The sequence below is a fragment of the Anser brachyrhynchus genome (genome assembly GCF_964034855.1).
Source record: "Anser brachyrhynchus genome assembly, chromosome: 9".
Classification (NCBI taxonomy): Eukaryota; Metazoa; Chordata; class Aves; order Anseriformes; family Anatidae; genus Anser; species Anser brachyrhynchus.
In genome coordinates, this window is record NC_137703.1 from 17077946 (window position 1) to 17093574 (window position 15629).

At 44.6% G+C, this 15629-nt stretch overlaps 1 protein-coding gene and 1 long non-coding RNA gene across 4 annotated transcripts in view; one reads left to right on the forward strand and one right to left on the reverse strand.

Annotated features, from left to right (window-relative positions):
- Nucleotides 1–1848: 1848 nt before the first annotated feature.
- On the reverse strand, nt 1849–7318 carry LOC308199675. Its single transcript, XR_013954809.1, has 2 exons — nt 6741–7318; nt 1849–6263 (listed from the first exon to the last, which is right to left on the reverse strand). It is a non-coding gene; the product is annotated as an uncharacterized lncRNA (long non-coding RNA).
- Nucleotides 7319–7460: 142 nt separating this feature from the next.
- Nucleotides 7461–15629, forward strand: part of PCCB (propionyl-CoA carboxylase subunit beta) — a 29476-nt gene continuing 21307 nt past the window's right edge. Inside the window, exons 1-4 of one of the 3 annotated variants that reach the window (XR_013954801.1) lie at nt 7461–7657; nt 9347–9466; nt 11733–11801; nt 13692–13748. Coding sequence is in view for 2 of the 3 variants with exons in the window: in XM_080604153.1 (XP_080460279.1) it covers nt 7478–7657; nt 9347–9466; nt 11733–11801; nt 13692–13748 (426 nt within the window). In the remaining variant the exon portion in view is untranslated. Of the gene's footprint in view, nt 7658–7717; nt 8428–9346; nt 9467–11732; nt 11802–13691; nt 13749–15629 lie in introns of those variants that run through there. The other 2 variants (XM_080604153.1, XM_080604154.1) reach the window with 2 other exon arrangements.

Here is a 15629-nt window from a genome sequence, read left to right on the forward strand (position 1 = left end):
GAATTCCCTGTTCTAAGCTAGAAAGTTTTTTACACTGTTATTGAATGTTGAAATACACAACTCTGAACAGTTCTGTAAGAATATTTGTTAGGCCCACCGGTGCCCTGCAACTGTGGTTACTTTATTTTTAAACTATCTTCTGCTTTACAGAAACACCTGATAACCAAGCAGGAATTTGTTTCTGGTTTGGATTCATAAGGACTTGACTATTAATATTCCCCAGGAATTTTAAGGTGCTGGGGATCTCAGTACAAAAGACACCCTCTATTGCTGCAAGTTTTTCTTGTTGTTGTCTACAAGCCAGTCACCCACAATTCACTTACTTCATTTGGGTGATGAGTTTAGAAGGAATTTTCATAGACTGAATTTGTAGGACACATTCCTCAGCATTTATTATTCAGTACAGCTTTTCTCCTTTAGAGGATGACTGTTCTCCCAGCACTTCACAAATCTGAAACAGGCTAGTGGGTGTAACTGCAATCTATTCTCCAGCTGTGTGAGCATGCCTGGCCTAATAATTGTTCTATCTGAATCGGCATCAAGTACAGTCATGCATTTTGCATATCTTATTAGATCTCTGGTAATCAAGTTCCTCCTGTTGTTATTAAATTGTGTAGGTATAAGCAGAAGCCATGAGGATGATCTTTGTAACTCCCAAGTTCTGTCAGATGAGATCAATGAGATCAATGAGATCAATTCCTCCTTTTTCCAGAATCAGGCCCTAGAGCTTTTACTAGATGCTAGACATGTTCCATGTTAAGCTACTTTATATTTGTAAAAGTACCCTTTTTGGTTATTTTTTTTCCCCTGTAGTGGTATTTAAATGAACTGTGTGTGTAGACTATATTGTGGCTAATGTAAAAAATAAATCTGTTTACCGTATCTTTGAAAATGTCACAAAGCAGATTTCCAACATATGTATTAGATGTGGAATGATACTGATAAAGCTCACAGCTGTCCACCTCCTCGCTGAAGCTGTTTCCTTTTTTATGATATTGCCAAACAAAGAAATAAAAATTCTTCCAGCCTTTTCTTACAAATACAGTACCACAAATCCAAAATCAACTGTTGCTACTTTAGGCTCAGAGTTCTTGTTATTTTCCGTGAATGCCAGGAAAATCTCAGGGCCTCTTTCAGTTTAGATGAAGTGCCACTTTCTTCTTGTTCTAGCTTTCCCATGTGCTAGCCAGCTCAGGATGATGACTGTTTCCAAATCACACTGCAAGAGCTCAAAATCAAAAATCAATTTGGACATTTGAACAAATTCTGTATTTTTGCTTCTTTCCTCTTTGGTCATTCCCCCAACTGCTCATGAGCTGCGATGTTGACCAGCACTACAGAAACTCCCACAAAGGAGCCTCTCTTTCAGAAACATGGGCTATTTTTTAGCGTGGTGGTTTAACTATTATTATTAAAACAGGGATATTCTGACCTCTCCGCTTTGGATCTGAGTTGCAAACAGGACAGAAAAACTGCTGGAAAGCACTGGTCTTACTCATTTCCTTGACTGCTTAATTATCCCTCCAGGCAAATACATATTACCGTGACTTCCTAGAGGTGACTTAGATCTGCATGCCCTCCGTGCACTTTTTCTTTGACTAACACATTTCTGACCTTTTGTATTTAACGAAAAATCTTCTGCCTGATGATAGTTAGATTGCTAATTCCCGTGCTGTTTTTTCTTTGTTTTGAAGCTGGAAGACTACAACTGCCTGTTTCAACAGATACTTTGTAGTTACTCCCCTGACAAAGGCTTTATCTTTACTCAGAGGTCTTCTGACAGAGTCTTTTGAGAAACCAGTACAGACTCATTATTTTACCACATCAGAAAAAAAGAATATAAAGTTCTCAGTTTTAAACAATGTAATACCAATATTTGATAGCAATAAAATATACAACTGAGACAATCTTGTGTTGTACAGCATGTCTGACATGATCACTGCAGTCACTCTGGTTTTAATATTTATGAATCGAGATTTGGCTTTTTATCTCGTCTGAGGTCTGCTGATTTTTGTGAATCTCTAGCTCATCTGTGGTGTGAGTTGGTTCAGCACCTGGGCTTCCAGGAGTGTAGGAGTTCTGCCAGAACAGGACTTTCACTTTAGTTCAGTTTGGAACAGCACATAGCAAGTAGAGATGATCTGGGATTAGCACTAAATATTCAGGCTGAATCTGAGCCAAACTGCTAGTGCAGAAACACTTGTTCAGCTCTGCACGTGTTCCACGGCTTCATTTAGGTTTACTGAGGGTGCTGCTGAACATACTTTGCTGGGAAAAAGAATTTACCTCTTATATGCCCAAGTTACCCTCCTGAGTTAACAAATCAACCAACAGTCATGACCTTGGGCTGTTTCTTGTAAGAATATGAATTGATGATGGAGCTGTTTTTTATTGACTGCTTCTATTTACCAAAAATATACACAAATTACCGTTTGCCTGAAAATGGAAAAATGGAATAGCAGGATACTGCTTTCTTGTGGTTCAAAGCCCTCTTGTAACTGGATTTGGCCTCCAAATCCTTTCTCCTCTTTCACTGAATTACATTTATTGAGAAACTACCTGGGGAATTTTTGTTGCTGACTGCATGGATAACTGTGACATTTCTGTCACATCTCTAAGACAATATCTAACTTAAAACAACAGTACAGGAGTGTAAAAATGACTGTGTCAGAACTAAGTCCAGTATCCTGCTTCCAAAAGCAGCCACCAGCAAATATGTAGGGAACAGTAATAATTAAGCATATAGTGTTAGTTTCCAAGCATAGTTTCCTATCTTCCAGCAGTTTGTGTCTTGGACACATCCGAAGACAGCAGTAATACCTTTGTATTTTATAGTCTTAGATAAATTTATCTTCCATTAATTCATGCAGGTGCTTTCCAAATACTTCTGGCACACACGGTATCCTCTGGTATTTCCTTATTTCAGCTTTGTATGGTATGGAAAAGTACCTCTTTGTGTTTTTTTTTAACGGATCATCCACTTGCTTGTTCCAGTTGAAGCCTGTAATACTTGTGTTGGAATAGATGGTGACTGGTCAGGCCCCAGCCACCCCCCTGTGCCAAGCCTGATTTTGTAGGTGTCTGTCATGCTCCCTTAGCTGTCCCTTTTCCAGGTAGAGGACTATTCACTTGCTTCTCTTACAGAACTACAGAAGTCACTTTGTACACTTGATTATCAACTCTGTTCTTTTCTGTCTTTCTGGTTGTATGTGTTTGTGTGTGTGTGTGTGTATAAGTACTAGAGAGTGTATAAAATTACATAAATATATCTCATTTTCAAGAGTGGGGCACGACGTGCTAGAGATGGGAACTGCACACAATATTAGAGATATGCCTCTATTCTGTGGCATAATGTGTTTTCTGTTTTGATCACCTTTATAATCATTACTAATACTCAGTTTACTTTTTCACCACTATTGAAAACTGAACTCATGTTTTTGCAGAGGTATTATGAACTTGTTCCTTTTGGTAATAGACAGTTTAAGAGTCTAATGCGTATGTATTCTTGGCATTTTTTTTCCCCAGTGCATCACTTGACATCTACTTGGATTTCAGCATTCTCTGAGTTCTTCTGTCAAGCATCATAACTGTTGTTAACCAAATCACTTGGTCTCAGCAGGAAACTGCAGTTCACTGATCTTTCTCTGTATCTTTCATAGCTGTGATGAACAGAATAGGTCCCAACTCAGTCCTCTGGGTCTGACTGGTAAACTCTTTTCACTGTGAAAAACCGACTCTTACTTTTTGTCTCCTAAACAGCTGTTTGTTCGTGACAGGACCATCCTTTTCATCCGTTGACAACTTAGTTTCAAGAGCTTCTAATCAGGGACAATCCTCAAAAGCCTTTGATAAATCCTAGTAATTATATGAACTGAATTTCCTTTGCTCTCAGGTTTGACTTCATTAAATACTGCCATGAGATCTGTAGGGCATGAACTCCTGTACAAAACCTGTGTCAACTGCTCCCTCCCCGGTATGTTCTATTTATTTACTTGTTCACTAATATTTTTTGATAACTTGCTTCATAATTCATGTTGGCTTTAGAGGTTTATAATTTCTTTAATTCCCTAAAAAACTGTCATTGAAATAACCACCTACCAGATCTAGGTAGCAAAGGATTTTTTAGCAAGAGACTTAATAGTTAAACTAGCTCATCTCTGAATTATCTTATAACACTGCAGTGAAGACAATCTGGTCCTGGAGTGTGGGAGTGTGGCCATGGGGGACGACAAGCCCCATGGTTGGTGATAACATCAGACTCTTAACGATGAGGCCATCAGGAATGTAAAGAGTTTAGAGGGAACAAAGAAGGGCGATTGAGGAGACGCCTTGCCGTCTCGGGTTGCTTGTTCTCCAGCCGTTAAGGCATGGAAGTTGCTGGGGGTTTGCTGGTTGCCGGGCAAAGTTGTTGATCAATGAATAGTTAGTGGAAAAGTACTGCTGGGGGGCGAATAATATAAGAAAGGAGCCTGTCCTCAAGATGGGGATGCAACATGGATAGTGAAGTTATGTCATCAATAAAGTAGCAGCAGTTACTGATCCTAAAAGAACCCTGGTGTCCGTGTGGTCATTACGCCACACTGGAGACTTGCTAGTATTAGTGTTAATGGTTTATTCTACAACTTAATCTCCCACTCTTCAGTGTAAAACAGAACCTCCAGTGTATCCCTTCATCAAGTAAAAAGAGTTCTTGGCACAGAAATCTTAAGTTATTTTGCAATGAATTCAAATATAAAAGATTATATGTATATATATTTTTTTTTCTGCAATGGTTTTATAATCTCTGAGTGATCCCTTTAATCTTGATTTGTCCGACTGCCAGATTCTCTGGCATACTTCCTTTTCCTCATGTCTTTGAAAAAGTGTTTACTAGTTTTCATACTTCTAGCAAGTTCCTAAAAGTCTTTTTTGGCCTCTCCACTCTGTAGTTGTTGTTTATGCGTAACCTGCAACAGTTTAAATTCCATTTCCCCTCTACTCCTCTGTTGGGCAGCACTTCAACTATTTGAAGAATGCTTCTTTGCTTCTAGTAACCCCTTTGCCATGCTGTTGAGGCAAGTCAACTTTCTCTTCCAGGATGGGGTCTTTTTTAAGTCTCTAAGTTCCCAGAATGCAGTTTTCTAACCTTCCTTGCATGCGATCTGTGTTCTGAATAGTGGTCGGTTTAATTTCTAAAGCTGCAGAATTGCTCTTCACATGTGTCTTTAATGAAGAAGCTGTTGGAGCCAGCCCAAGTGATACTTGACCAACCTGCAGCATAACAAATATTTTCCACTGAGGGACAGTGGAGGCTTTCGCTTCAAACATGTCCTCCTATCTGTTTGCTGCTTTGGCTATTTCTCGATCAGGGAAAACCTACACTTCTTGTTTTTTGACTGACTCCTGGTTAGGGAGTGTCATGTACCTATTCAGCTGCTGCGGAGGAGCAGCTGCCTCAGATAGGCAGGAATGCAGCTAGTATCTTGCAGTTATTCTGGCTGGGGTGTGGAAGGCTGGAAACTTTACAGCCCCAAACAGTCCCACGCTAGCCAGGGTGTGCGTGAGGTACTCAGTGCCTGCCTCTTCTTGGTCTTCACTGACAAGATCTCCCCAGGTCTTCAAGCCTCAAGGCAGGATGCAAAGAGGTGCAATTGCTGGTGGAGGAGGAGGAGAAAGTCAGCAGTTACTGAGAAAGCTGGACCCACACAGTCTGGGGGACAAGACAGGAGACATCTGAGTGTGCTGAGAGCTGTCTGCAGTCATAGCAAGGCATCTCTGAAAGGTTGTGGAGACCAGGGGAGATCACTGACTAGGGAAAGGCCAGCATTACACCCATCAACAAAAAGAACAGGGAGCATGCTGTGGGGGAACCACAGGGCAGTCAGTTGCACTTCGGTCTCTGAGGAAAACTATGGGGCAAATCCTCTTGGATGCCTTCCTGGGGCACATGAAGGAGCAGGTGATTGGGAATAACCAGCGTAGATTTACCAAGGGTGAACCGTGCTTGACCAACCGCAGCGCCTCCTAATAATGAGTTGACAAGCTCTGTGGGTGAGGGAAGAGCAGTGGCTGTCATCCATCTGGACTTGGGAAAGGCTTCTCACAGCATCTCTTACAGTATGGTTGTTTCCATGGTGGGGCATTGCACCGAGGCTGGGTAGATGACCAGAGGAGGGACACCATGATGGCTGGGTAGATGACCAGAGGAGGGACACCATGATGGCTGTAGGCTGGAGGGTGTCTTAGGAGGAAAGGCTGAGGTACAGGCCTTTTTCCTCGTTAGCCTGGAGAGAAGAAGACTTTGAGGACACCCCTATTAGCAGCCTTCTAGTACTGAAGAGCCTGTCTCTGTCTCCTCTCTTTATTGAGGTGTGTAGTTCAAGGAGAAGAGTTAGTTGACCTAAACTGGGTAGGTTCCTACCTAATAGAAGGGATGGGGGGGAAATTAGTCTCCCCTGGGAGGCCTGTCAGGCTCTGAAATAGGGACTCAAAGGCATGCCAGTCCCAACCCTTGTGGGCTTTCAAGATCAAACTGACAAAACCCTGAGAAAACTAGCATAAATTCAGTGCTGTCCCTGTTCTGAGTGGGTGGCTAGACTGGAGCCTGAGAGTTCTTCTAAGGTGAATTATTGTATGGCAACCTGTGTACGCTATGAAATCCAACAATTCTGGAGGTTCTTCAAACACCCTTGTGAGATCTACGGGGCCATGCTCACGTTCCTCTTTGTGCTTAGGATATTGACACACAAGGCAATGCTCACCTGGCAGGTTCAGTTCCTTTCAACTGCCCCGTGATGTCTCAGTAGTTGGCATCTCAGGTTGGCTACAGGAGGTAACAGTAAATCGTGTTTGTTTTTGAGCAAAACCGAGACCTGCTGGGAACTGACAGCATCAGGCCGCTGGATGGAGGATGCACTGCACCACGGCCATTTGGCCTGTGTGCCTTGTGATCCCCAAACACCCTAAGCCTCTCCCTTCCTATGGGATCTTAATTTTTTTCATCCTTATGAAAGCGTGCTGTGACAAGAGCCAGATGGCCTGTTACCATGAGGAGGGAGGGAATCAGTTCCTCTGTACCACAGGGCTGTGTTTTCATAGCAAATACTTTCTCGCTCTCAGAAGCACAACAAGGCAGCCAAGCGCACATCGCACACTTTCGCTTGCAGCCTCGTCTGAAACGCAAATTTTCTGAGGGGCTCGCGGCTGTTCCAGACCCCAACCAGTCACAAAACAAAACAGGCAGCGGGGCGGGGAGGCTGGGTGACTTTCCACGTCGCTCTGCCAGAGCCGCTCCGCCCAGACACGGCTGGGGAGGGCGGCCTGGAGGCGGGAGGGGGGCTGCGGGCAGGCCGCTGGGGCCGGGTAGCGCCGTGACCGGGCCCGGCGGGTGCCCGCGGCCCTCGGGGGCAGCGCCGCGGCGTCCACCGGCCGCGGGGAGGCGCGGGGCCGGGCCGGGCCGTGCGGTGCGCAGGCGCCGGTGCCGGTGCCCGTCGGGGACATGGCGGCGCTGCGCCTGCTGCGGCGGGCGGCGGGGGCAGTGCGGGGCCGGGCGGCTCCGGGGGGCCGCGGGGCAGCCTCGGGGGGCCGCCCGCCCGCCGTGCCGCAGCGCATCGAGGAGAAGCGCCGCGCCGCGCTGCTGGGCGGCGGCACGGGCCGCATCGAGGCGCAGCACAAGCGGGTGAGGAGCGGGGCCGTGGCGGGGCCATCCCGCCTCGGGGCGGCACCAGGCGGCGGGGGGCGGCACGGCGCGGCCCGGCCCGGCCCGGCGCGGTCGGGCGGCCTCCGGCCCCGAGCGGCCGAAGCACGGCAGCCCCGAGCGCCCTCGCCCCGCCGCGGGCGGGTTCTCGGTTGGGTGGCAGGAGCTGTCCCGCAGGGGAGCTTCGGAGCGGCCCGCGAGCTGCGTTACCTGTTGCTCGCCGTGAGGAAAGGAGAATTTCTGTCGGCTGCGCCACCGCGACCGGCTGCGGAGCGCTCGGACGAGGGGCAGAACGCGCACAGGTGGCGGCGTGGGTCTGTCGGGGGAGGTTAGGTCCCAGGCTGCCTGACACCCACCCGGGTTTGCAGGGACGGCGTGCCCCACGGCTTCACCTTTCACTCTGCCGCTGCACACCCGAGCCGGTCCGAGAGACGAGAGCGCGGAGCTATACGAATGGAAACAGGACAGAGGAAAAGGCAGATGGGAAGGACGACGACGATTGAATTTTTAGTCTCAGAACTTAGGCAATGCTGAGGAGGGTGGCAACATCATTTCCCTGTTTCTGTTCGTTGTTTCTGGCTGGGATGTCGTTTTTGGTCCCAGCAAGGCCCCAGCGGTACTCGGATGGCCTGGTACCAGCACGGAGGCAGCAATAGCCACTCACGTGAAGACTACAAGGGTGGTCAGTCTGCCTGTCAGCATTTTCCCTCCTGGAGATATGCAGCATCTGAAAAGAGTTCAAGGCTTACTGAGTGAGTTCGGGACACTGACGTACTAATATACAAGCATTTCTGCTCATCGAGGGGCCTCAAACATCATATCCCATGTTTTATACAGATTAAACATACAGCTCACATTGTCTGTCCTGCGTTTGTTCGCTTCGTGAACCTTTTAACCTATGTGTCAGAAGTTCTCTAGAGGAGCCCAGTTGTTTTAATGTCGTGTTGAGGCAGAGTCCTCAGAAAGAAGGCAGTCTGGGTGCACAGCTCATGCTTTGTAGCAAGCCCTGATCTCTGTAGATGGATGCTTACCTGGCTTGGAAATACATTTGTTTGGAAGGCGAAGTTTACAAAAAGAACCTTTTGATCACTTATTGCTGCTTGGCATCATTAGTAGAGAGCAAGGGCCATGCATATCTGGTTAGTTAATTAGGTTCTTGGCCCTTGCTGTACTTTTCCCTGCGTTGGTGTCCAACAGAAAAAGAACCAAAGGAACTTGTCAGAAAATCCCTGCAGGCTGTTATATTTCCTTTTTCTTTTCGCTTGACACAGTCAAATACCGTTGAGTGCCCTGAACTGTTGGTAAAGGCAGGTTTACCTGTGGAAGGGCTCCATGTTTAGGAATAGAACAAAGGCCTTAATATCATTCAAATGTGTAAGCAAAAACAGCTGTGATGCTATTATATCTTGTTGAAAAGACTCTGAGATGGTTTCCTTTATCTTGTGGCAGTGCTGCTCAATAGCCAGCCTTCTTTTCAAAGCCTGGCTTGCGTTATCGTTGTTTTTAAGGAGGATAATCACTATTTCCAGCTTAGGGGTGTGCAGTTCCTTAGCGGGGCCAATATAGCAGATCAAGTGAGGGACAATTTCATTGAAGTATGTCCACTGATGGTCAGCAAACAGAGCCAGAACCACCTGATGGCTGCATTAATTGTTGCTTGCTCCATTTCAGGGAAAGCTGACAGCAAGAGAACGAATTCTTCTGTTGCTGGACCCTGACAGTTTTGATGAATATGACATGTTTGTGGAACACAGATGTTCTGACTTTGGGATGGACTCTAGTAAGAATAAGGTATTTTGATTTCATATAACTCTTTTTTCTTTGTCCTTTGCTGTTTAGCCAGCCAAGTGGCTGAAAATAGACTCTTCTGTTCACACACAGCTTAACTTACTGTTTTGGGTTTGGAAGGGGTTTACAAATGTCCTTTTGTCACTTGTAATTTCCTTTTAACTGTTTACATGTTTTATTTTTCTATTGTTTAAATTTGATAACTTTTTTAGAAGATGACCTGTTTGGTTCAAATATCTCCTTGGATATTGTCTTAGGTTTGTATTTTAAGTAATAGAGGAGTGCTGCAGGGCATTGTGGTTACAACTTTGTTGGTCAAGTCAAATATAAAACTCATGTACAGGTAGATACTTCTGCCTCTCTACAGGTATCATTAGAGTTATAGAATGAAATAATAATTCAGATCTACATTTATGCTTGCCAAACTACAGAGTCATAAAAGCCTTTAGGGCCTTATAATCTGATATGTCTGGAAATTCAAGCAGTTATACTGGTCTGCTAGCAAGCTGCAATCTGCTTCGCTTACGCAGTTTTTGATATGTGGCCTTGTATCCTGAACCAATGTGGTACATGAGGTTTGTCATGTAGAGGAACAATGTGTGGTTCCCCAGAGTCTCTCACACTAACATCGATGCCTGACAAATCACTACATGGGAAAAGTATTTTGTTGCGGTGTAATACAGAAGTGGCTGACAAGCATGCTGGGATGTGTAGGTGGCTAGTGCAGATGAGCCTGTTCAGCGTGAGTCTTCCTGTAGCAGAAGGCCCTCTTTCCTGCGGGTTGTACTGTTTTGGGATGTGGTGAGAAGCTGCTCCATGTGTGTCGCTGCCCCGTGCTGCATACAGTGGCTACAGCTTCTGTTTATGCGCTAATTCAACCATTGATCATTCTGTAGTCCTTCAAGTTCCAGCTGCATGCTGTGGGCGAGGGAGGGATCAACAGGCTTCCACCGTGAGCAGCTGGGGCATGGGAAACTGGCAGAGGTGAAGGACTTGTTTTCATTTCTAGTAGCCAGCTTGCTGGTGGGACTCAGTGCTGGGAGGGGTGTCATGCTAGATGTTCCCTGCTCTGGTTGAATGCAGGAGCAAATGCCTTCTTTTTTTTTTTTTTTCTTACTGTTCCCCAGCAAATTGAATGAACTCCTGTGCTACTTTTCATCACAGTGTTCTATGCTGCATCCCACAGTGCTGATAACAAGGTGCTGTTTCTGAAGATATGAGGAGCAGCAAAGTCCCGAGGGTGACAACAGGGTTAATGTTTTCCATGTCCTTCAGAATTCACCTTTCAGTGAGCTACAGGTTGTGTTTCATGACAGATGACCTAATTGGTGGGCAGGGAGCTGCAATATTAGTTTAGCACAGAATTTCTCTGGGTTTTTGGAAGTTTCTGAAGGTAGTGTGAGGATTGCACTCACTTCCAGGACGCTATGGGCTGCCTGGGCTGTTAGAAGTCATCCCTGAGATATGAAGGCTGGAACTGGAGGTGTGTTTTCTGCTTTCCTGCATGCCAAAAACCATGAATTGGTAGCAGTGCTGTCTGCGCAGCTTGAGAAAAGCCCACAAACAGGTGTGACCTTCCTGAGAACAGATCACCTTGTGTATAAATGGGCCGTAGAGTGGACCCTACACGATACACTTTTCCTGCAAAGAGCAAAAAGCATTGAAATGCCTGGAATTCCTTTGTGACAGAGCAGTAAAGTTCATTTTCTGCTGCTGTTTTGAAAGATGTCTATGTATTTACTCAAAAGCAAGACAAAATTGATAAGGAGATGTTTAAGATTCACAGGCTGTATTTCCTCTTCCAATTCCTTTTTCTTCCCATATTTACAGACTGAAAAATAGTACAGGTCCAGCTTAAGTGTTTTCAATGACTAACTGTATTTATGACCTCAAGAAAGGTTCATGTACTGTGTCTCTTCTTTCAAAATCATCAGCTGGTTCTAATAAAAGGTACATCCTATCTCTGAGGGCATGGTTTGCCTTAACTCCAGATGTACTGAAATTTGCGGGGAAATTGCAAAATTCACAAATCTTTACATGTATACACAACTAATATATGGCATTACCTCCACCCTTCCTTTTCAGAACTGGGGCAAGTCACTGTGGAGCCCCCACTGCAAACGTGAAAGCCCAGCCCTTTGAGAATGCCGGTCTTTGCCCTGACCTAGTAGTCAATACAGATTAATGTGTTTTTCTTTTAATGGACGTCATTGCTGCTCTGATATTTTAAATTATTATTTTAAATTAATTTTATTTATTTTGAATGTAGTACCCTGGAGACAGTGTGGTGACTGGCCGCGGACGGATTAATGGGAGACTGGCTTATGTTTTCAGTCAGGTATGTTTCTGCTTCTTACTTTTTAAATAGTGCGAACTTATCTTTTGAAATAAACTTACAACATTTCACCGTGACCGTGTAGTAATATACCTGTTTACTTCTGCCAATAAACGTGAGATAGATACAACGTTCTGTGGGAAGAAGCAGGGCACTTTCAGACAAGAAGAGGCAAAAAAAGCCTTTCTAAAAACTTTTTTTGGCAAGAGATGAGGTTGTGGACAAAGTTGAGATGAAGCAAATGAGGAGCCAGTGAGAATGTTCTGAAGTAAGAAACTGTTATTGCTTCAGTGTGATACCATGGGGTGTTGATATGCCGAGAGACTGGAGGAGCCCCCCAAAATGCAAGGAGTGAATTAATGGAGGAACCAGCGAGCACGGTGTGCTGGAAGCACGTGAGAACTTGGACTGTGTCGCGGCAGCTGGCTGTGCGTGGCTGGGCTCCTGGAGTCACACAAGTGTTGGCAGGCGCCTTACTGGGAGCTCTGGGAGCCGCCTTACTGGGAGCTCTGGGAGCCGCCTTACTGGGAACTCTGGGAGCCACCATCCTGTCTGAAGCTGCGGAGCCGGGGCTGCCTGCCGGAGGTGTCAGCTGGAACTGGAATGAGTTGAATTCGTGGTAGAGGGTACCCGAGCAACCTTGAACTGTTTTTTTTCAGGTTTGAACTCTCTGATTAGTCAAAGAGAGAGAATAATGGTACTTTTTGTATTAAAAATGTTTCATAGGGAACACCGTAGATGTAGATTTCTTTTAGTTAAGTCTTAGCATGGTGAAAGAAGAGCTTTCTTGTAATTCATTGATACCCGTCCTTCTGTTCTGGGCAGTGAAGTAGCCTTGGTTCAGATTGCCACCATAGCCACTAATGGTTGTTGCTATGTGACCTTGGAGCGAGGTGTGCACCCTGCCTGTTTTGTTTCTGGTATGTAGCCCTTCCAGGGAAAGGCACTGTTGATACCAGGGCCTGAACATAAGATAGAAGCTGAACAGAGGCCTTGTTCAAAGAACAAGAGTAAAGGTCAGTTTTTATATGAAAAGAATTTAAATGTGTGCCCTCACTTAAAGAAATGTTTTTTAAAAAGACCGCATTCCTCTACAAATTCAGCTGTTGCCTGAAATGTCACTTCCTTTTTGGTTCAACTGCTAGTCATAGTGTTCTCTGTCAACACTGGTTTTAGAGTTTCTTTGACTCAGTGGGAATGCATCAGTGAAACACACCAGATGTTGACCCTGGGCTCTGTTGGTGCCAGTAGGTGTCAATATCCCTTTTCCCTTCTGGATTAGTCCCAGGGCCTCCTGTTGTTGGTTCAAAATCTGCCCAGGCCCAGAGGTAGCACCAACACTCAGTTTCATCTGACACAGTCATTGCAGCACCCGTGAAAGAGCAGTAAACTCCTGGAGCATAACTCATGAGCATAGTATAGAGCAACAGCACATTTTCAGTTCTGGATTTCTGCCTGTTTGCAGATTTATCTTACCGCTGCCCCTTGGAGCGGGATGCTCCTTAACGTGAATTTTCTCAGGCTTACTCCAGTCTACTCTAGTATTGGTAAGTTCCTCCACGAAGGAGGAACATATATTTGTAGAGAGTGTTTGCTTGAAGAATAATAAAAGTAAGTGAGACATAGCAAGTTTGTAATTTTAACGTAGAATTGACTGGAAAGTTTGTATAAAAGATCTTTTTACTTGTAAAGAAGACTTGGATTGAACAAGAGGGATCTGTAGGCTGCTGTAGGGAGCCTGATTGCCTTGGAGCAGCTCACCAAATGTAGAGCATTGCAGGATTATTCTGTTTACTTGCCACATTTTACATCAGGGTCAGTTATTGGGATTCATTCGTCTGCTTGTTATTGAAATGATTCTTTCCCTAATCTCAGAATTTGTTTTGCTTCCAGGACTTTACTGTATTTGGAGGTAGTTTATCTGGAGCTCACGCCCAGAAGATCTGCAAGGTAATATTTCCCAGTAAAAAACAACAACAAAAAGATTGTCAGTGTCCTTTTTTTTTCCAATCTGTTGTGCTAATGACTGGAGAAGATGATTTGTGACTGACTTAGTGGGCTATGGTATATGTCCCTGGCAATATGAAAAAGCCTGTCTCCTTCTGTTTGTTAAGATGTGACAGCACAGGTGAGCAGAGAGGTACCCTTTGGAAGCTTTTCAAGTATAAGAGGGCTTTCCTAAATAATATACACTTTATTTAAGTTGATTTTCTGCTGTGGTACAAAAGATCAGAGAGACTTGCGAAGTATGAATATAGATTAAGTAGCCATTGCCTACTGGAGAAATATGAAATGACTTGGAAGAAACTTCTTGCTACAAACAGTGCTATGTGAAGTGTAATATTTATAAAAAGCAAATGTAACAAGAATCTGAAGACAAACAGTTTTACAACTTAGAGGTCACCTTGATACTCAGAGCTTCTGTTATCAGGCACTTGTGGCTATTCTTGTTTGCCTGCTTGTCTCTCTGGAAAAGCTGGTGTTTGAATTCCAGGGGTGTGGAGGACAACAGCTCTTTCATCATGGGTGTTCAGTGGCATGGGCTGGGGGAAAATTTCAGAATTTTTCTTGCTGTGCAATTGGAATCAAGGTATTGAGCACAAGGCCTTTTTTCCTGCTGGAATTACTACTTTTTAGCATACACCCTTAAGCAGTGAGGGGTATAAAACTAGAAGACACAAAGACTTTGGGATGGATAATAAATACTTGGCTTTACCAGGTATTGATATTGGGAAGGGCATTTGTGTTATCCTTTTACACTGGAACTTTGCAACGTCTCTTTGTGACGGGAGGGAAGTACTGGTACTGAAATGATGGGATGCTTCCTGTTTTTTTTTTTTTTTAATCTCCGTTTTCTAAAGAAGCAGGGAGATTATTGGTAGCAGAACTAGAAAAAAAAGAGTCTTTCTAGTTGTTGCTGCATTCAGTTGGCATCAGTCTCAATGGTAGCCTCCAAAGTTTGTAGGGTCTGGGTGCATTAATTGCTCAGTCTGTGAGGCTGCAGCTTGGGCAGCAGAGGGCTCAGAGAAGACTGGCTGGGCGTGTGCTGTCTGTCACATTTCTTTTAGCTCTTATTGGGCTGGATTGTGGGAAGCAGAAGTCAGTTCTGGGAGACAATCTTGGCTCCTGCAAACCTTATCAGTTGCTTGGGGCAAGTAAAATGTCACGGAACGTGGGGGTGAAGTTGCTCTTGCTCAGTAGGGCTTTTCTGGAGATCTGCCTCTTTGGTGGTGATCAGCTGCCATGGGCATTTTTCCTGGAGGTACATAGAGGCAGGGCTGTTTGGCATCTTGCAGCACAGCTGCCAGGGAAGTACATCTGGGCTACAGATTGCCTACTCCTTTTGCAGAAGAGCCTTATGGTCTTTCAGACCACATTAAATGCCTGTGGTTTCTCTGAAGCAACAGGGATTTAGTGTGGCTCTTCAGGGTAATATGTGTTCCACTTGTGGTGGAGAACACTTCAGAACCTATTTATTTAATGTGCACCTATGATGTCAAGTTTCAAGACAATTGTTGAGTCCATGAGATGAAGAAAAATAAGTGTTTTTGAGAGTGAAGCCTGAAATGTTCCCCATAAAAACTGGCATGACAAAAAAAAAGTCTATTTTCAAGTCTATAAGCACATTTTCAGTAGTCTAAATGTGCATACTGATGTGTGCTTTAGGTTTTTATTTTAGGAATTTAGGTGGAAACACCTTGAAATAAGTAATTAATTCATCTTGTAAGTCCTTGGAAAACAGTAAAAGGTGTCAGTGAACTTGTTTCGCTAACCTGACCTGATAGGATGACAGGCCTTCTGGGAAGAAGCAATAAATGTCAACTGATTTCT